General features: G+C 40.0%; 1 protein-coding gene and 1 long non-coding RNA gene across 4 annotated transcripts in view; one reads left to right on the plus strand and one right to left on the minus strand.

Annotated features, from left to right (window-relative positions):
* Nucleotides 1–13,635, plus strand: part of LOC134503398 (gamma-aminobutyric acid receptor subunit rho-1) — a 28,275-nt gene extending 14,640 nt beyond the window's left edge. For 2 of the 3 annotated variants that reach the window (XM_063312200.1, XM_063312212.1), the window contains exons 4-9: nucleotides 1,483–1,706; nucleotides 8,545–8,627; nucleotides 9,313–9,453; nucleotides 12,089–12,241; nucleotides 12,904–13,100; nucleotides 13,283–13,635. In XM_063312200.1, the coding sequence (XP_063168270.1) occupies nucleotides 1,483–1,706; nucleotides 8,545–8,627; nucleotides 9,313–9,453; nucleotides 12,089–12,241; nucleotides 12,904–13,100; nucleotides 13,283–13,573 (1,089 nt within the window). In that variant the 3' untranslated portion in view covers nucleotides 13,574–13,635. The remainder of the gene's footprint in view (nucleotides 1–1,482; nucleotides 1,707–8,544; nucleotides 8,628–9,312; nucleotides 9,454–12,088; nucleotides 12,242–12,903; nucleotides 13,101–13,282) is intronic. The other variant, XM_063312206.1, reaches the window with a different exon arrangement.
* Nucleotides 10,355–13,003, minus strand: LOC134503444 (uncharacterized). The gene is made up of 2 exons (XR_010068545.1): nucleotides 12,923–13,003; nucleotides 10,355–10,527 (listed from the first exon to the last, which is right to left on the minus strand). It is a non-coding gene; the product is annotated as an uncharacterized LOC134503444 (long non-coding RNA).
* Nucleotides 13,636–22,291: the final 8,656 nt, after the last annotated feature.

Genomic DNA, 22,291 nt, shown 5'->3' on the forward strand with positions numbered 1-22,291 from the left:
AACATATGGCTGCGAGAGCTGGACCATAAGGAAGGCTGAGCGAAGGAAGATCGATGCTTTTGAACTGTGGTGTTGGAGGAAAATTCTGAGAGTGCCTTGGACTGCAAGAAGATCAAACCAGTCCATCCTCCAGGAAATCAAGCCAGACTGCTCACTTGAGGGAATGATATTAAAGGCAAAACTGAAATACTTTGGCCACATAATGAGAAGACAGGACACCCTGGAGAAGATGCTGATGCTAGGGAGAGTGGAAGGCAAAAGGAAGAGGGGCCGACCAAGGGCAAGATGGATGGATGATATTCTAGAGGTGACGGACTCGTCCCTGGGGGAGCTGGGGATGTTGACGACCGACAGGAAGCTCTGGCGTGGGCTGGTCCATGAAGTCACGAAGAGTCGGAAGCGACTAAACGAATAAACAACAACAAATGCAGGATCAGAGAGAAAGCTGAGAATGATGAAAGCGCGCCAAATGCAAACTAAAAACCCTCGGTGCAGATGAAATCCCTCCCCCTGTAGAATCTTCCCAAATTCACAATCCCAGGTGCTCCTAACGGTTTCTGATGGTCTGTGGGAAAAGTCCTTGAGCAGAGAAGATAACCCAAACACATTCCATTGTAATGAACACAGATACAGAGCTTGGTACGAGGTCTCACAGCAGCTCCCTTCCAAACAGAAACGCGCGTCAGCGCCATGGCATGTGAAACGTTACGATGTACAATGCACATTGAAACAGTGAACATGACAGTATGCAACTGGATGCTCCAGAATCTCCCTAAAGCTACATGCAACTCCCCAAGATTTACAAAAATGCTTTCAAGTTATAATTAACAGCAAAGAAGGGGTAAATTATTATAGACATGGCTGGATAATAATTATATCAACAATATTTAATTTCAATCAATATAAATAAAATAAAATAAAATTTAGGTTTTGTTTGAAACTAATGCTTTCTGCAATTCAGCCATTGGCATGCCATTCAAACACCACTCATAAACCTTTGTTCAGAAATAGTTGAACATCCTTGATCTTACAGGAAAACATTCACAAGTATTACAGTCCTTTGAATGCATTTATAAACAGGGGAACTCCCACAAGAGCATCCAAATCTACATGCCTATGAAAGTGTCACTTAGGAGCACTACTACTACTTCCATGCAGGGAATGTATTTATTGCAGGGTTAATATAACATACTAGAAGTATTGAAATTTGTGGTATCAAAGTGGGGCCTGTTTTAGTTTTATTCATTAAATGGTTTTTATGTTTTAAAAAAAATTACAAATAATTACAATTCTATCAAATATTTCAAGAGAATTTTTATCATTTTTAAAAGTGGATGAGAATTTTTAAATTTCTAACTGCTTATTCCACTAAGTGCTTTTGTATTTTTATTATTTACTACATGTGATTAAATAATATTTGTGAAGAAAAAGGTAAGGATTGTCAATGAAAATGTCTCTTTTCCAATTTTTGGTCTTCATTAGGACTTCACCATGACGCTTTACTTGAGACATTACTGGAAAGATGAAAGATTGTCATTTCCAAGTTCCAATAACCAAAGTATGACCTTTGATGGCAGACTTGTAAAAAAGATCTGGGTGCCCGACATGTTCTTTGTCCATTCCAAGCGTTCCTTTATCCATGACACGACGACAGATAATGTCATGCTTCGAGTACAGCCAGATGGGAAAGTGCTTTACAGCTTGAGGTAAAATAATAATAATAATAATAATATAAACTTGTATGCTGCTTGACTCTCAACAACTCTGGGTAGCGCACAACAGTCAAAATACAATACAATCAAATCAATACAACATAATAGATAAAGGTAAAAGATGGCAATGAAATTCAGAAATGTAATTCAGAATCACCTTTTTTAATAAGAATTTTATTAAGTTTACAGCAAAGATAAAAACTACAAAAAAGAAAAAACTACAAAAAGAAAAAGAAAAAAAACTAAAGTGAGAAAACACAAGATGAAAAGATTTTTTAAGAGATTACATAAAGAGTAACTTCCAACTTTTAACAGCAAGAATATACAATTTCCCATAATCAATCCCTTGCTCTATGTTAAACCAAAATCACATTATTTCTATAAATCATTCTACTAGCATATTATAAAGATGACTAAATGCAATTGCCCCCTCCCCTTATATTAAAAGAAAATATATAAACCACCTAAACAACTTACCCCCCCCAAAACAACACTTATTTAATTACTTCCTTCCTACCACTATTCTATACATTTCTGTCTGCTATAATAAAGATCAAACTAAGAAAAAGCAAATAAATTTTCTTCTCTTAATACTACAGTTATTAGAGTCTTAATCATATTAAACCTAAAACCATTTATTATTTACCTTATTAATCTCAATCCATATCCTTAAAGAAGAATAACATCAAAGAATAACATCAAACAAGCCTTAAAAACAATCCAAATAAACATTCTCAAACCCTTACCCCACTTCAAAATAAACCACAACATTCACATATTTCCAAAATACACACAGGGCATATTTCACAAAAAAATCAAACAGCCCAACTGTCCCCGGCAAGTACTCCAACCTCTCAGCAGAGAGCCTCCCATAGATAACAAACCCCTCCTTTCCACAACATTCCATCAGAGCAGCAACACGTATAGTTTGCAAATTGATCTGTCTGTTCCAAACATCTTCAGACATTTCGACAAAAACCTCAATCTTGCTGTTAATAGAAACCTTTGTATCATTGTTAAGATCTTCAGTTCCTTCCATGACGTCCCCAGCCAGATGCTACAGTTCAAAGATAGTATTTTCAACCAAGAAATATCTTGTATAATAACTTGGCAAGAGTTGGAGAGAATCTGTGTAAGGTCTCGGAACTCTGAGATGGTCTGTTTGAAATCCTCCATGTTCCAGGCAGTAGATTATGGTGCCCCCCTAAGTACTTAACCAGGGAAAGTAGAATGTAATGGAAAATTTCCAGAACTGTTTACATAAGTAAAACGCTGATAAGACACAATTCCCTTGGGAAAAATAGCAGCAGAAAACTGAATCACCTCCTTGCCTTTGTCATTGCTTACAAATCAGGACAAGGCCAATGAATGGACAATAGTATCAAGATGGAGATGTACGCTCAGCAAAGGACCCTCTTCTGCAGTGTGACTCTTAGCAGAAGCCAAACAATTCTGACTTTAAGTGATAACTCTAGATTGAGCTCTATAGTTGGTTATCTTGAGACATTTAATTCCCAGCTTGGTACCTTAAGTAATTTAAGCAGAGCAGATTAAATCAAACCAAAGGAAATGTGGTGCCACTTAAATTATATATAAATTACAGTATATTTATATGCTGTTTATTTGTATGACTCTAGGTGCCTTACAATATGCAGAGCTAAAAACAATAAATTCAGTTGCTGTCTTCATTGATACCTTTCTATCTAATAGTTCTACGGAAGAGAACTATCTTCACCAATTTCCTGAAAGATAGAAAAAATCAGGGCCCACCTGACCTTGGGAGCATGCTATGCCAGAGTGAGGGATCTGTCACCGAGAATGTCATGCTCCCAGTCCTGACCCCCTGATCTCTCATGGGTGTATCCATAGCACCATCTCCCAACAAGACCTGTTAGGGCAGGCAGATTCTACTTGGAGAAAGTGGCCCTGGATGTAAGTAGAGCCCAGCCCATCTAGAGTTATAGAGGTAACCATCAGTACTTCAAATCTGGCTCAGTAGCCTATTGACAACCAGTGCAGCTCTCATAGAATTGGTGTTATTTTGCTCAATTGGCTGGTGCCAGTCATTCAATACCAGCTGCAGTTTCCGAGCAATCTTTAACAACTCTATGTCACTTACCCTTTCTGATGGTATCCCCTAAGATTCAGTCCTAGATCCGGTTATCTTTATTCTTTCCTTTGGATGACTTGACCACTAGCCTCAGTTATCACTATCATATTTATCCTGATGATACCCAAGTATATCAAACTTTTTCTAAATTTGATTCAGTGATATGGGATTCCTCAGTGGCAGTTTATGGTGAATTTCATGCTGGATAATTGCCTATCAACTCTACCTCAGCTTGGACAAAACTGCGGTTTTAAGGATTTGACCTAATCATCCTTCTCCCCTTTTCTCCATGTTTATTTGTTCTGTCTGTCTTCAGACCCATGAGATTGCCCCGTCAGTTGCCAAGAATTGGGCTAGGTAGGTGGACAATATTTTTTATAGTAATTCTATTAAAAATTACAATTGCAATGATAAAAAAACTAATACAAACTAAAACATGAAAAAAATAGAAAAAATAGAAAGAAAAAATAAGAATATAGTAAAGAAAAAGAAAAATATATAAAGAAATGACTTCCCCATTCATCACAAGTATAAACAATTTTAGTTACTTATCACCTTCTCTTAAAATGCAACAAATGATCTCTTCTTCCCATATCCCATCTCTTATGTATAAACACATCCATAAAGCATCATCATTTCAGTCCTGATCGGCTAAAGTCCATTAAGGGTTACCAGAGATAACAACATATCTATTTTAACCTTGATCAAATAAACCAACTTTATATTCCTTCCTTTTATATCTAAGAATCTTGATCTTTAGTCCCTTCAAATAATGTCCTAGAACTTTATTTCTTTTTGTTTTTGTTTTGTCCCTTCTCACAAAATTCTTCAAAGCTTTAACAAGCCTTTTTTGTAAATCCAAAATAGGAAAATTATGCAGGTCACTCTCTTAGTTTGTTATTTGTATATCCCCTTTCATTATTAAGACATCAGCAGGTTTCTTCTGTCTGTCCAGTGTAGCATCTTTTTCCATATCTTGTAGTCTGTCATTTTAAAATCCACTTTCAGATCAGTCTCAGACTTGTCCAGGTAAACTTGTTCCTCTTTCGTAACATCTTTTAAACACAATCTATCTATAGAGGCAGACACTCTTAAAATTAACTTCTGGGTCCATTGTTCAAAAATATCCTTCAACATGTCCCTTGTTAAAATATTTGGCTTCATTCTGCATTTGTAAATTGAATTCAAGTGTCTTCTCCTTTAATTGTACTCTTTAGTTTCTTCCAGTTCCCTCTAGTGTCCAACCTTCAAAGTCCCATCCTATTTTTTTTTTTTTTTAGAATTCGAAACAAAAGCATTTTCCCGGAGGAAGGATTCTTATAATTAATTCCAAAATCTTATTTCAAATCCATCAGGACCCTTAGTCCATTTGTAACTTTCCAAAATCATGTATTTAAAGTCCTTAAACTTGTATTTAAAACTTCTTTTTCTAAGGATTGAAGGAAACTCACCTGGTGTTTTCAGTCTTGTCCATCCAGAGGTTCCTAATAGCTGAAGAGCAGTTAACAAGCAATATCTGAAAATGATTAGAAAAGAAAGTATGCAAAACCAGTGTCCTTTTAAAGGTGCCGACTGTGGTTTCAGCAAGATGGCTATTCCCTTGTCTCCCAGAGCTCTAAACCGTTGAAGACTGCTGTCTTACAGTCACCTTGTGAGGAGAAACTGTCTGGTACACTTGTGGGCGATCTCAAGCCCTCTCCTCGACTGGAGAGGAATTACGAAGAGTCGGTCTACTTGCCAACTCTTCATTCTGCAGCGGTAATTGGCTCTACTTTTAGTGGAGCTGTCTTCAGTTTGCCATTTCTTCTCTGGAACTCCTATGTAGGTGGACAATTGATAATCTCTGCAGTCATTTGTTGCAGCTACTATGAGAACCTGCCATTTTCAGCATAACATCCAATGTATTCAACGGTTCTTGATACCTGATGCAACTAAGCTTCTCATTCATACTCTGGTTGTATCATGCCTAGATTACTGTAAAGCTTATTGGTAGGGCTCCCCTGTTCCACTCTTGCTCCACTGACCTGGGTTCAAAATACTGCAGTCTGGTTGTTTTGAATCCTTTTTCTCTCATGTCTCTATACACCCCAGAGTTCTGCACTGGCTCCCAAATAAGGCCAAGGGCAACTATAAAATCTCAATCTTGGCCTGATGGGCATTGCATTACAGTAAATCCTTCCCTATGTATCTTCATAACTGAGTGGGTACATCCCCACAACATGTACTTGCTCAGCCTATTTGGCACTTTTGGCTGTTTCCACTAGTCTGACAGCACCTTCAAGGTTGAGGGCCTTTCAGGAACTAGTCCTACAGCTTTGGAATTAACTCCCTCTTACTCTTAGGATGATGGATGACTATTGAGTCTTTAAATATGGCTTAAAAATTGTTTGCTTGATTCTAAGTAATAGAGATGCTCCTCTGATTGGGGATTTGTGACTTTTGGACTGGCCTTGGTGACAGGTTTCCCTGGCATTTATGGTGTATATTGTTTAATTCTACCTGATTTAATTATATATTTGCATACATACATACTTACATACAGCTAGTAAGTTTTATACAATCTAGTTTATCTACTAGATAACTTGTAAATATCTGTTTGGTATCTCACTATTCCTTTAGAATATCCTAAATTCCTTAGTTTTGCAATATGTCTGTTTTGTAATTTTGTATATTTGGGGAACCTTAACTTGCCTTCTCAGATGTGGGGGAGGAGCCTGAGGTTTCTGATTGCTTGGAGCGCCCTAGTGCTGCTGTCCATCACAGGAAGGCTGGACTTATTCGACCAGTTCACCCCAGGTGACTAATGGACCTTATTGAGTTTCAGAGGGAGCTTGGGGTTGTTCCTGAAAGTCTGGTGCACAGTCCAGCTGAAGCCTTAGTCACTGCTTGGAATAAGAGGGTGGCTGGGGTCTTAGATCAGATTGTGGCTTTGCGGTCTCTCTCTTGTTGATCCCGTAGCTCCCGTTGATTTACTTAGGAGCTGAGGGAGATGAAGTGCAAAAAGAGATGGCTGGGGTGTCACTGAAGGACAACAAGGAGTGGTACAAATTAGAGCCTCTGTTAAGGCCTACCTTGAGGTGGTTAGGGCAGCAAAAGGTTAATATTTCTCTACCCTTATTGCATACTCAGCCAGCCACCCAGCAGCCCTGTTCAGAGTGACCTGACTCCTCCTGGGGAGAGTTAAACCAGTCAAGGCATCTGTTGGATTAAGTTGCTTGGATTCACTCCAAACTGGACTATGGCCTTGGGGTAGATTCTGTGATCTCTCAGTGGCTTTCAATATCATTGATCTGGACTGACTCTGGGATTTAAGAGTGGGAGACAGTTTTGTGCTGGTTCTCCTCCTTTTTCCGGAGCTGGGTCCAGTTGGTGTGACGTGGGGGAGAGAGACCCACCACGTGGCCCCTTCTCTGTGGAGTCCCTTAGGGCTCAATGCTCTTCCCACTCCTATTTAACATCTACATGAAGTTGCTAGATGAGGTCATCTGACAGCACAAGGTGAGGAATCATCAGTATGCTACATCTCTACATCTCTGCCCTAGGCCAACCAAGTGATGCCATGGAGGTTCTGTCTCAGTGTCTGGAGGCTATGGAGGCCTGGAGGGGAAGAACAGGCTTCAGCAAAACCCAGGCAAGACTGAGTGGCTGTGGGTTTTTTAGGGCCTCTGGATCCAGTGCTTTTCCACATTTGGTTCTGAATGAGGTTGCCCTACTGGGAACAGAATCGATATGCAGTCTGGGGATCCTCCTGAACTCACACCTCCTTTTTGAAGAGCAGGTGGCAGTTGTGGCTGGGAAGGCTTTTGCACTATTTCATTTTGTGAGCCAGTTGCCCCCCCTTCTTGGATTGGGAGACACTGATCATGGTCTCTCATGCCTTAGACACCTCCTAAGTAGATTACTACAATGTGCTCTAAATGGTGCTGCCTTTGAAGACCATCTGGAAGCTGGAACTGGTTCAGAATGTGGTGGCACTATGCATATTGGAACACCTCAATACACCCATGTTCCTCCTCTGCCCTGCAAGTTGCACTGGCTTCTAGTGTGCTTCCAGGTGAAATTCATCTATCATTCATAATAAACAGATCAGAACCCTAATACTTTATTTTCTATCCTGCTTTTATTATTTTTATAAATAACTCAAGGCAGTGAACATACCTAATACTCCTTCCTCCTCCTCTTTTCCCCACAACAGCAACCCTGTGAGGTGGGCTGGGCTGAGAGAGAGTGACTGGCCCAAGGTCACCCAGCCGGCTTTCATGCCTAAGGCGGGACTAGAACTCACAGACTCCTGGTTTCTAACCCATTGCGTGCGCGCGCTCTCTCTCTCTCTCTCTCTCTCTCTCTCTATATATATATATATATATATAAAATACACTGTATAGCAGAAGCTCTTCTAATGTGGGAAGCAGATTCTTTATTTAACATAGTATGTTTAGGATTGTCAGCACACAGTTTACTCAGAAGCAAGTTCCATTATGTCATTGGGGTTTACTCAATATTTATACTGCTGGTTTAGATTGCAATTCTGGGTGTATATCTTGTTGAATATAATGGAAATTACTATAAATAAGCATGAACAGAATTTTATTGCCTATTATGCAGCACCCTACTAAAACATGTTAGAAAAGGAATGTGGATCCAACCTGCATTATTTCTCTTTTCTTCCCCATTTCTCATTTTAATAGTAAGACATATTAAATATACCTACTGTGTTTCTAGGGTCACTGTAACAGCGATGTGTAACATGGATTTCAGTCGTTTTCCCCTTGACACACAGACTTGTTCACTGGAAATTGAAAGCTGTAAGTAAACACGTACTAAAAGCCATACATTGTTTCCTTAAAGCTGATTTCTAAGTAGGTTCACATGCTATTCTTCCAGAAGGTGTTCTAATACTGTAGTAGAAGTTGTCTGCAAATTCAGTCTTCTCCTTCTTATCCCTTAGGATCTGTGCCTAGACTGGGTTAGCTACTTTGCATAAAACTGACTAGCTTTTTTAAAAGCCTTTTTTTTTAAAGTAAATAACCTGTACTGCAGATTTTAGCAAATCTGGAAATTATAAAACAACCCTTTGCTTACTTATATGTTATGAAAACAGTGATGATAAGGTGTTGTGCTGAAGTTAGATGTACAATTATTCATATAAGTACTAGATAAAGTACTGAAGTTTAGCTGCTGTCCAACTTCATTTTTAGAAAAAATTGCCAGCTTTTTGTTATGCCCTATCAATAATATTGAAGGGGTAAAACCTTCCCCTCACCATTGATATTAAGAGCACTGATTGGAGAAAAATTATATCAGGAAGAACTGCTAGTATGCCTGTAATAACAGGAACTAAAATGTGATGTATATAAGATACTGTAGAATGAGAGATCATAGGAGTTGAAATGTAAGATATTACAGAGTACCAGGTGGGTGAAGGCTGCAGTAAGCTCTGTGTTGTATCTTATCTGGATTCATTGCCACAAATATTGCCTCCCTCTATAGATGCTTATACCGAAGACGATCTCATGCTCTATTGGAAGAATGGGAATGATTCTTTGAAAACAGATGATAGAATATCATTGTCTCAGTTCCTTATACAAGAATTTCATACTACCACCAAGCTTGCTTTCTATAGCAGCACAGGTAAGTGAACTTGGATCACAAAACTTATTTCTTCATGCTTCTACAATGGGAATTAATTTGCTTTCTTTCCTACAAAATCTCAGCAGATGAATCCCAGACTTAGGCTTGAATTGTACATCTCTATATGCAGTGTTGTAACTTGGTATTGGTTGGATTCTGTAGCAACGGGAGGAAGGAGGCTGGTCTGCCACAAATACCCACACCATCTAGCCAGACCCCTCTCTGGGATCTCCACCCTCAGTGCTGGGAGTGCTGGGGTGCTGCCCCCCCCCAATGAAAGAGTGCCACTGAGCAGGCAGTTATGCTATCACCACCTGTACTTGAACAGGGAGATGCCTCTTTAGCTGGAATCTGGAGCTACAATTATGACATGGGTGCCAGTGTGGCATCCTTGCGTATGTAACTCATATGGATTAATGCAGTTGTGGTGTGTGTGTTAAAAAGTGAATGGGTTTTTCATCTGTTGCTTTGTATGTCCATAGCAATTTGATCTATTTACATTTTCATTTTCATTTATTTATTTATTTATAACATTAGACTATTTTTCCTGTAGTTCAAAGCAACACAACTAAACGAAACTATAAAATGCAAAATAAATATAAGAAAAATGCAGCAGCGTTGAAATTAAACAAATGTAGAAAATCCCAATTTTAAACTGACCAAAAACCCCACAAAACCCTAGGTTTTACAACCTTACCAAAAATTCAACAGAATAACTTCTCAACCTTTTCTAATTGGGAAGATGGAAAAACTTGGCTTCTGCCTGCTATTGAGCTGATCTGGATAGGACAGACAACAAAACTAGACCGTGGTCCTCAGAGTCCCTCACAATTATTTTTGAAATTAAAAGGAGCTCCTTGAATATGGACTTGAAGGGATTTTAAGTCAAGATAACCATTAATTGAGATTAATGCATATATTATTTTACAATTAAATCTATAAGAAGATTTAAGATATATAACCCATGAAGATTATATAACCAAAATATTCACAAATATGAGATTTCCATGGCAAGATTACTGTTGGATTCAAGAAGGGCTTTATAATTGCTCATCATGTCTTAAAAGTGATGTGCTGAAAGAAAATAACCTGTCTGAAGAAATGCTTCAGTTTAATAAATTCTTAAATTGTTCACGTAGAAGGACTAGAAATATGAAGGAACAGAATTAATTTTTCTACAAACAGGACTGTTAATGAAACTTAATAGGAATAGGACATTCCTATTTGCCAGAATGCCACTTGTCCACCTGTCCCAGTTTGACTGAGGGTACTTTTGACAGCAGGAGGCAAATGTGACTTTAAGGAGAACAATTGCTTCACAGAGACAGTGACCTTAGAGGCTTTTGAGGTGTGTGTCTCTTTTTGTCTCTTTCACTATGTACAAGAATATTTATAGGAATTAGGGAAAAAACAGAACTATTTGCAGCAGACTTTCCAAACTTCCCAGTGTCTCTACCTGTTTCCCATGGCTATTTGCTAGCAACCACCTGCTCTACTGCACAGCTACCAAATCCTCCCTTTCTTCTCCTCCCTCCCCCTCAGCTTTTCACTACAAGAGAGAGAGAGAGAGAGAGAGAGAGAGAGAGAGAGAGAGAGAGAGAGAGAGAGAGAGAGAGAGAGAGAGAGAAGAAGGGAATTGAGTGGTTTACTTTGCTGTGAACTTAAAGCCATTCTTGGTGCTTTTTTGGACCTTGACAGCCATCCTTCTGCATTCCTAGATGCACCTCCCTCTGGGTCTTTTGCTCACTCTTCCCAGTGTGGGGCTTCCCTGAGGTATGCAGGCCTGCCTCTGTCCCCGTCTGCCTCGGGTTTGGGTGAAGCAGGTCCCTCTGCCTGGGCCTTTGCTTCTCTTCTCCCAGGGAAGCCTCCAGCTGACGTCTTCACTCTCTTCTCCCTCTGGGGCCAGGAAATGGCACCCAAACGCTCCAGCAGCCCAGCAGGCTCCCAGCAGTGCCTCTCCCCGGCCACCAGCTTCCCACATAGTCTTCCCACACAGTCGATTCCTCAAAGCGGCACAGGCACCAAAGGGGGCAGCGTGTCCCTCCACCCTTCCTCTCTCCGCCCCCCCCCCCATGGCTCAACCAGGCAGCCTCTCTCCCAGCAACTGAGGTGGGTCCCCCACCCCACCACACCTGACCCCCGGGCTGTAGACCCTGACCCGTGTGCTAGGTTTGGCCAATGAGGATGCTGCCTCCCTTGCTGGCTGGCTGCCAGGGCAGCTCATCTGCCCTCATGACAGCACAGACGCCCTCCAAGGCCACACCTGAGCCTCTCCTTGCATTTTCTCTCTCTCCTGCTGAGTCACAAAGCCCATACGCCACACATCCAAGCAGCAGCTTGGCTGAGAAGCATGAACAACTTTGGGATGGGCCTATCTGATCTCACCAAATTTGGGGAAATCAGTATCTTTTGCTCAATTTTTTTAAACATCTGAACTGAACCCACAGGGGTCTTTATGCTATTTGCATGTTTGTATTATTAAAGTTTTAACAAAATGGTGAGAAATCCCCCTTTTTGATAATAATTAAAAGTAAACCTGTATTTTCTTTATACTGTTAACAGTTCCACACTGTTTACGTGGTTTTTATCCCTGGTACTCTTCACTGTGATCTAGTTCTCCCTCTTTCTCTTGCAGGTTGGTACAACCGTCTCTTCATCAACTTCACATTACGACGGCATATCTTCTTCTTCTTGCTCCAGACCTATTTCCCTGCTACTCTGATGGTCATGCTGTCTTGGGTTTCTTTTTGGATAGACCGCCGTGCTGTGCCTGCAAGAGTTCCCTTAGGTAAAAGAGCCTATGCTACATCTATTTCTGCTCTATTTAGAGCAACTGCAATCTAGGCGAGTGTGTATTGAAAAGTACCTATAGCTGTGATGTTTTTACCTTCTCTCTTCTTCCCCATAGGGTATCGAATTCTTAGCTGGCCATAAGGGTAAGAAGCAAGTCTAAGATGATAGACAGACAGACAGACAGACAGACATAGACAGACTATAACATGGATTAAAGCTATGTAGATTTACCCATTTGTATATTTTAAAAGGATTATAAATCATTAAGCCCAGCGAGTTTGCTTTAGATTGCAAATGTGCAATCCCACCCAACAATTGTTTTCTCAAAAATAGGCCCTGCTGTGTTCAACAAGTCTTACTTCCGCCTCTAAAGTGTGTCTAGAAAGAACAACTTCCAAAAAGCAGAATTAACCATCCTCAAGGCACCCATGCATCATCCTGTACAATACTGTGTAGAGTGTATACAAATAGGCTTTAAGCTTCCCATAAAAAGACAGAAGCATGAATAAAGGTGGCAGGCCATCAAGATCAGTAAGATCAACTTAAGTCAACATGTTATTTTCTTAAAGAAAAACTTGCCCTTTGGTGTAGGATAAATAAGCAAACACATTGTTCAAAAAATGAGTATCTTCAAATGGATAATTGTAATGTCCTTAGGTATCACGACGGTACTGACCATGTCTACCATCATCACTGGTGTCAATGCCTCCATGCCTCGAGTTTCCTACATCAAAGCTGTGGACATTTACCTCTGGGTCAGTTTTGTGTTTGTCTTCCTCTCAGTGTTAGAGTATGCTGCAGTGAACTACCTGACCACGGTGCAAGAGCGAAAAGAACGGAAGCAATGCGAGAAGGTAAATGTTGCCATCATATGGAGCTGTGTTGTATAACTGAGACATTAATACAGATGCATAAAATTTTTTTTAATAATCTAAATATTTAAACTTAAAGCAAAGTTTTCTTTGACAGGAGCCAATGAAAACCTATGTATGTAGCTATGTCCATTTGAATGCCATTCCTTCTCTCTCCTCCACAGCTTTCTTGTGCTTCTGCAATCCCACAGCCAAGGCAAATGACAGGGATGGATGGCAGCTACAGTGATGGAGAAGTAAACGAATTAGGGCAGTATGTGTCTGAAAACGGAGGCAAAGAAGACAGAATGATGGTCCAGCTGGCTCTTGGATCAGAAGGAAATTCAAATAGAAGGAAAGTCCAGAGATATAGCAGCATGAGAATTGACACCCATGCCATTGACAAGTATTCCAGAATAATATTCCCAGGAGCATATATTTTATTTAATTTGATATATTGGTCCATTTTTTCATAGCTACTTTTTTTTCTTTAGTCATTTTCTATGTGTTACATGCAATAACACCATGCATGGAATTACTATCAAGTAAATCTGGAAGTGGAAACTGAATGTTCTTTCTGCCTGATAATGTTTGCAACTCTTACATGAAATTCACTTAAATAACTCTCCATTTTCTTGTGGTTTCAATGGGAAATAGCAAAGGAGAAGGGAAAAGCCTACCTTTTGCAAAGGGGATTCTTTGAACAGTGTTTTTATTTTAAAAGACATGATATAAATATTACTAAAGGACTCTAAAAGGCAAGATGATGTCTAATTATGGCATTTGTATTTCAGCTACAGAAATAGACTATATTTTAAGATGTTTTCATTTGTAAATATATTATGTGCCATTAAGTCAGTATTGATTCTTAAGAACCATATAGATAGACCTTCTCTCGGATGATCTGTCCCCAGTCTGGTCCATCAGATCTTTAAACAGTGTACCCATTGCCAATATAATTGAGCCTATCCACTTTGCAGCTGGTTGTCCTCTTTTTCTCTTTCTTCCCTTATTTCCCAGCATTATAGACCTTTCTAGAGGTCTTTGAATTATGTCTCCAAATTATTTGAGCTTGGCCATTTTTATTTTGAGTAAGAACTCTGCATTGATTTGTTCTATCATCCATTTGTTTGTTTCTGGCTATTCATGGTCCTCTCAGGAGTCTTCTCCAACACCAAAGTTCAAAAGCTTCAATGTTATTTTTAAAAAATCAGTGTCTGTTGATAAATTACAAATATACTCTACAACTACTGTACAAGACCTAATAATCTTAAAAGAAGTGTAAATGTTTTTATTTATTTTGCTTAGCATTTTCAGCCTTAGCAAAGATTTTTTGATACTTTGATACTCTGCAGAAAACTGAATACCTAAATTATTACAAAATGATAAAAAAACATTTTTTGAAGGCCATTTACTGAATTAGCAGTACTGCTAGTGCCTAAATTGAACATTTTTTTGTTTAAATCAACAAATCTGACATTTTAATGTGTGTGTGTGTGTGTGTATTGGCATCAGCTTTGTGGATTATTCTGATGCATCTTATGGGATTATTGTAAGCAGCATCACAGATGACATGTTCTACTTAATCGAATCCTTTTTTTTCTTTTTTACTATAATGCCTTATGGGCAAGGGTGATGAACCGGTAACCTTCCAAATGCTGAACTACATTTCCCAACTTCCCTGACTTTAGGCTATGTGGACTGGGATTGCTGGGACCTGCGATCTGGTGACATATAGAATGCTGCAGTTCACTGTTCCGGCCTCAAAGAAATTTGTCAGCTTAAATATAGGTCACAAATATTAAAATGCTATATTAGAGTTAGATAATTCTGATTCCAGCAGAAGGGTTTCTTCTATGAACAGGAGGTTTTTGGACAACAATGGAGGAAACAGCACTAGGGTGGCAAAGATCACTGACAGTGATGGTTCCCCTTCTTTTCAGAGTGACATTGTTGCACTGGAGAACATTTTCCAAGTAAAGACACAGTAGAGAAGCAGCAGCTGGTTAGTCTCCAAGATCTCCATTGGATACATCACATGAACTTAATTATAAAGAAGTATTGTTTACATGTTAATTAAAAATTGAGATGATGCATTGAATTTTACATAAGCATTAAAACAGAAGCCAGTATTTTCTTCTGAACAATTTTCAAATAAATGTTTTTATTCAGCTATCACAATCCTTATGTTTGAAATCCAAGTGGATTTTGAAACATCAAAAGCCCTTTAGTTTTTTGGTTTTTGTGTGAGATTTTTTTTTGTTAGAAAACAGATGATAATATTAAAAACCTTTAATACCTTTAAAGGTTAAAACCTTTAAGAGCAATAACTGTTAGCATAAATCTCTGGTATTTAGCACTTTGGAAGAGATAGGACTAAGCAGGTGAACAATTCCCAATTTAGACTTAAATTTCACCTATAGAAATGGCTGAGACATTGTAAGGACATGAACATCTCTCTGCATAGGCATTTAATAAAATAGGCCTAGGAGATTTAACTCTCCATTCAAGCTTTTAAGATTTCTACATTGGATGGGTTACTGTAAGAAACTTCATATAAAAGGCAACTCTTGAGAGACAGATAAAGAATCATGAAGCCTAGAAACTGGATTGTAATAATATTTTCCTGAATTTAGTTATTTTACTAAACATGCTTCTTAGTATTCTATATGCTTCATGGTAAGTTTTAATTATTTATTATTCATCATATTTATTCATCATATTTATATAGCCACCCATCTCACAGAAAAGTGACTATAGGTGGCACAAAGTAAAAAACAATCATAAAATCAAAATATTAAAACAAGTACAATTAAAAACATCAACATTATTAATAGTAAACAGTATTGCACTGTTCAAAACAATGCAGCCATCCCATTAGATCACCATTTCTGTGTGATCCCCAAGCTTGCTGACACAGTGATGTTTTGAGGACCTTCCAGAAGGATATCATGAATGGGGCCAATCTCACCTTGGGGGATGACGTTCCACAGGGTGGGTGCCATGGCACAAAAGGCCCGTCTCCTGGGTCCACCAGATGAAATGCTTTTGCAAACAGGACCCGCAGCATACCTCTTCTGCTGGACATAATGGGACAGGCAGATGTAATCAGGTGAAGGGGTTGCTCAAGTAACCCGGCCCCATGCAATAAAGGGCTTTAAAGGCCAAAACCAGCACCTTGAATTGGGCCCAGAAGCAAACTGGCAACCAATGCAGCTCACAGAGCAGAGGTGGAACATGTACTGTTCTAGGAGCACATATAACTGCCCGCACCACTGCATTTTGCACCAGCTGAAGCTTCTGGATACTCTTCAAGGGCAGCCCCATGTAGAGCACATTACAGTAGTCCACCTGAGAAATGACCAGGGCATGAGTGACCATGAGCAGAACCTCCTGGTCCAGGAACAGGTGCAACTGGTGCACAACATGAAGCTGTGCAAAAGCCCTCCTAGCCACAACTGCCACCTGCTCATTGAACAGGAGTCACGAGTCTAGAGGACCCCCAGGTTGTGCACTGGGTCTGTTTGGAGCAGTGCAACCCCATCCAGTGCCAAAGATGGCATAAGCTTCAATGCAGTTATATTTTTCTGAGCAATAGATTTATTTGGTGTTACCTGAAGTCACTGATACCCACCCATTGTAGAAAAAACAATGCAAGCCTTTAATGAACACATGGTAAAAAATAAGCCTCTCAATGGATTGCAAAAAAACTTTTCTAACACACATGCTTCCCTATCTCCAGATAAGAGTATTATGGGCCATCAAGTCATTTTAAACTCCTAGTGACCACATAGATTATATATAATATTGATTGAAAATTTTTACATACTTAAAAGATAAACATGAAAATACATAAAGAATTAAAGAAAAAAGTTTTAAAAAGTGAAAGCAATAGTTAAAGAAAAAAAGATAATTAAGTGACTTCCGAGCTTCTTTGCAAGTTACAAATGAAGTTATTATCCCTCCTCCCTCTTTCAAATTACATTAGAGATCCCTTCTGTCCCATATTCACCCCTTTTCAATTAGCAATCCAAAAATCACCATTTCACTTTTTTCTGTTTTCAGAAAAAAGTCCATAAAAGGTTTCCAGTCTTTTATAAAAGTACTTACTGTTTTATCCCTGACCAAACAGGTCAGTTCTGCCATTTCTGTTAATTGTCTTTACAATCCATCTCTCCATTGTGGGTATCTCAGTATTTCTCTATTGTTGGGCAAACATAGATTTTTTTCCATGATGATCTGTCCCTAACCTGGTCTTTCTCATCTTCCAATGATGTACTCATCGCTACTGAGTCCATCCATCTTGCTGGTCATCCTCTTCTCTTTCCTTCCACCTTTCCCATCACAGAGCCTTCTCCAGAGAGTTAGGTCTTCACATAATGTGAACAAAGTAGGGTAATTTGAACCTGAATCAGAGAATAGATATTACAAAAATGTTTTGTTTAGAGCATTCTGAAGACTTCAGAATTGTTCTGCCAATGGCAGACTAATAAGGCAGAAGGAGCAGTGCTTGCCCATCTTCATTCATTCATTCTCTCTCTCTCTCACACACACACACACACAATACCAATAAGAGAAATGACTGTTGTAAATGTTCCCCTGGTTTGAGGATATGGTGAAGAATGGTGGGCTTAGGAGCTTGCACATACAGAATCCATTTCCAGATGCCTCCTGCCCACCTCACCCCATATATTTGACATACGAAACAGCTTGTCCTCAGGCACAGAGGGACATTTCCTTTTCCGCGATCAGAACCCTTTCTAGCCTTGGAGAAAGAGAACTCACTATCCTATAGCCTATGAAACAGTGCTCCATGGGCAGTAGGTGACTTCTGGTCATCTTATGTAAGCATAGTAATTTTACTGTAAACCACCCAGAGTCCCCCTTTTTGGGGGAGATGGGCAGTGATAAAAATTTGAAATATAAATAAATAAAAAATAACATACAACATTGAACACGTTTACCATCTTTATTGCAAGAATGAGGAGGAATCCCATGATTTTCACACATTAACAATCAAGTGGAAGTTCTGTCTTACCAATGAACCAGCATATACAGCCTTCTCAGAAAACTCCATCCTAATGTTCTCCATTTTCTACCTACTGTTAAACTAGTAGCAGTAGCAGCAAAAACACTGGGGTGGTTATATGCATGATGATAATAATCACAAAGTCTTCCGATGACCAAAGCCACATTGTTTGCATTCTTTGGCTACAGCTGCAGCCTTCAAGCAGCCAAACTTTCTTACAAAGTAGTGCATATACTGTAGCAGGAGTTGCAGTTCAAGATCAGAGTTCACAGTTCAGCCTTGAGCAGGGTTTAAAGTACCCCCTCCCAGTAGCCAGCCAAGAGATAAGATGTCATTATAGAATGACTGTGTTAGCCCTTTAAGGTCAGCTGTGCGAAGAAACAGACCATCAAAGCTACTGGTCATAAAAAGCAGGTGATGCTGCAGCTTAAAAATCTTCATTTGTCTTTCTTTAAAGATAATTCAACATATGCCTGCATATTATTTGGTATTCAGAGACTTTGGAGAGATCATACTGTACCCTTACAACAAACTTAGCAGGATTTTGAATAATATTACTTTTTTTGCATTAGGACAAAAATGTCTTCTACACTCCGCTTTTAAGTACCTTTCACTTTTTAAAAGTATTTTAACTGTCTTGTATCTACTTATTCATGATTTTTAGTTTGATTCTGTAAACAGCCATGCAATCTGTTTGGATGATATTTTTCTTCCTAAATTAGCAACAGAGTAGTTTCTTTTAACTGTGAACTGCCATAGTACTACACCCTCCTGAAATTGAAGAGTCATAAGCATATCCTGGTTGCCACAAGTTCCAGTTTCAATCAGTACTGCTTTGCCTGATCTACCTTCTTCTGCTGGAATACCTAGAATGCTGACCTAGGAAAAAGAGTTGTGGGCCTTTCAACTGGGTACTGTCAGCCTTCTGAGGTAGGCCAGTTGAAGAAACAGCACAAGGATTCAAGGAATGCTACTCATTAACAGAATCTTAAAAGCCTGTCCCATTTTATATTAAACAAAATCAAGGCAGGGTTATTTTGAGTTTCTTTCTCACACTTGCTTCAATCTCTGGACTACAGAATCTCTTCTCCAAGTCCCTTCCTTAATTTCTTGCTCCTTTCCCCCCTTTAATGGCTCTTTCATACCTTCCCCAAGATCAGCTCTGAATTCCTTTACAGGTGTAGAGGTTAAGAACACACATACACACACACACAAATTACATCACTGCAACCTTTCTTTTCCATCTTCAAAACTTATTTGAGGAGCAGCCAAGAGCACAGATTACACTTCAGGATCAAACCAAACAGTCATGAGAAACTTTAACCCATTCCAGTGGGGTGAAGTAACTCTAATTCCACTTCAAAAGAAAGAATTGCCCACTGATTCCCCAAGAATTAGCTAAAAGGTAAAATACTTGGCTTCAACTTGTCTTTCCCAAGGAGTCCACATCATCACCACCACCAGTCAGGGAAATTTAACACACAAAATGGGTGGATGAATCGTTTCCCTTGAGCACCATCCTGCACCCTTCTCGAATTTGGGTTGCCTTCGGACTATGGAGGCTGCTTGTTGAATGGACAAAAAAAGGAGTGAATAAAGTATGTGCAAAGCACCCTCGGTTTGTTACTGCACCCTTCTTTCACTTTAGATAGCACCCCTCCCCCAGTGTCCATAACTAAGACAGCCTCGTGCTTAAAGTGCAGGATGTGCATCACTACTAGAGGCGGCAGGCAAAGCCTTCTCTTAGCCCTTACCTGCGATGTAGCAAAATCCCAATACCGCCCTATCTGACAGGGTTGCAAGCACGGATATTCTAAGGTATGTAACAACCAGGACTATTTTTAAATGAAAAAAAGGGTGTATGGGTGAGCGCCATGAAAGGAAAAGTCCCTCCCCAGGCCGCCTGGCGAAGGCTCTCCAGGGCGCCCTTCAGGCCCAGCGCGGCGGCGGCGCCCACTTCGGCGATGAGGTTGTGCCCGCAAGCGTGCCCAATGGCGGGGTGGGCGTCGTACTCGCACAGGAAGCCCAGGCGAAGCGGGGGCTCCTGGCTCGTTACAGCAGGACGCCCCATCCCACTTCCAGTCCGCCCGGAAGGCCGTCTCCAGCTTGTAGCTGCGCTGCACCGACCAGGCACCCGACGAGGACGACGCGGAAAGGCTGGCGAAGAAGCGCGTCAGGGCGGCGTGAGCCTGGTGCTCCTCGTAAGCCAGTTCCGGGCGGCCCCGGGTCTCCCGGCTTAGCTTGTCCAGGCGCTCCGACGACTCGTCGATGCACTCGGCCGCCCGCCGCTTCCATTCGTCTGAGCACATCTCCATTCCTATTATCCGCTCCCCTTGCTTCAGGGTTTGTGCAGCTGCTAGTTAAACAGCAGGAATCTCGCGCCCGCTCCAAAGTAGCCGCGAAAGCGTTTGCTAAAGTGAAATCCCAGTTCCCGTCGCTATGAATTCTTATGAGCCTGGCTCGCGCTGTCCTTCCCGCCTTTTGCGAGATAACAGATCTTGGGAAACGCGACCTTTCTTCTTTCGCCTGCGCCGTAGTTAAAGCTTCGCACTGGAGTGTATTGCGCCTTTCCTAATTCAGCGTATTCGTTCAACTCTCAGACGCATACTACATGGAGGAAATACAGTGGCTAAGCTCTTTCTCGCTGTGGGAAATGTGTTTCACGTAGGAGCAGATGTGCGTAGTACAGTACGGTTCTATGGCACTTTATGAGAATTCGCTGCATGCTTCAGTGAGAAGTGTTTCAAGATCTAAATTTGTTCAAGCCACCATGTGTGTAAGGGCAGAAAATCCCGCAAATTCCATGGTGTAAAATATCATTTTGAGCAGGATCAAAATACAGGTTAAATGTTTGTTGTTTACTCGTTCAGTCGCTTCCGACTCTTCGTGACTTCATGGACCAGCCCACGCCAGAGCTTCCTGCCGGTCGTCAACACCCCCAGCTCCCCCAGGGACGGGTCTGTCACTTCTAGAATATCATCCATCCACCTTGCCCTTGGTCGGCCCCTCTTCCTTTTGCCTTCCACTCTCCCTAGCATCAGCATCTTCTCCAGGGTGTCCTGTCTTCTCATTATGTGGCCAAAGTATTTCAGTTTTGCCTTTAATATCGTTCCCTCAAATGAGCAGTCTGGCTTTATTTCCTGGAGGATGGACTGGTTTGATCTTCTGGCAGTCCAAGGCACTCTCAGAATTTTCCTCCAATACATGTTAAATGTAGTGAGAGGGAAAGGAAAAATAGAAATAAATAAAAATTTCAATTTGAGGTATACCAAAAATCTGGGTAGCAGCAGCAAAAACAACCAAGGTTTTATGTGATTTTATAGATTCTTTTAAAAATGAATTTTAAGATTCTTCTTCTATTGGCAAAACTGGTACTGTATTAAAGCAAAATGTCTAAGCTAGTGTAACATATCCATACCAAGATTTAAATATTTACAAATATATTTATGTAAGTATTTATAAATATCCTTTTAGAGGTTAAAAACTAAATTTTGTCCTACTTAGAGAGGCAAGCTTTAATAAATCAGGTTGAATATTATTCCTATTTTATGCTACTACAGTGATTGCCATTTTTACTGTTGTTCTGATAGTTTTGCTGTAAGCAGCTTCAGTTAATGAGGATGCAAAGGTGAAAGTAATGCAACCCATTAACTTTACTATCCAGCAAATATAAACAATACAGTAGTATTTAAAGAGCATTCTGTCATCTCTGATGCTTTTCAGGTGACATAAGTTAATCTTTAATAGTGTGGAGTGTTTCTGAGTATGTAATGCAGTACATTATTGCAAAGGCTTTTCTTTTGCAAATTGCCTTGCTGGATTAAACACTGGTCTCAGAACAATGTTAGGCATATCCTTTAAACAGCATCCTCTTTCCACTTTTTGTCCAATAACATTTCAGTAGTTTTGTATTTCCTAGAGCTCAATTCCAGTGAATACCAACGTGTTTTCGTTACATTTCATTGTGGTAGATGAAAAGATGGGGAGATTATTTACAGATCAGTATATTCACAACCTCTTTTCCCTGGGAAGGATGCCAGGATCGCCCACTACCTGTTTATATAATACAATATTTCCTTCTACATGTAGATTACTGTAATATCAGGGAAGGGATGAAGGCAGGAATATAACTCAGAACTCTAAACTTTCAGTGTAGTGGTGGAAG

This window comes from Candoia aspera, chromosome 1 (genome assembly GCF_035149785.1).
Source record: "Candoia aspera isolate rCanAsp1 chromosome 1, rCanAsp1.hap2, whole genome shotgun sequence".
Taxonomy (NCBI): domain Eukaryota; kingdom Metazoa; phylum Chordata; class Lepidosauria; order Squamata; family Boidae; genus Candoia; species Candoia aspera.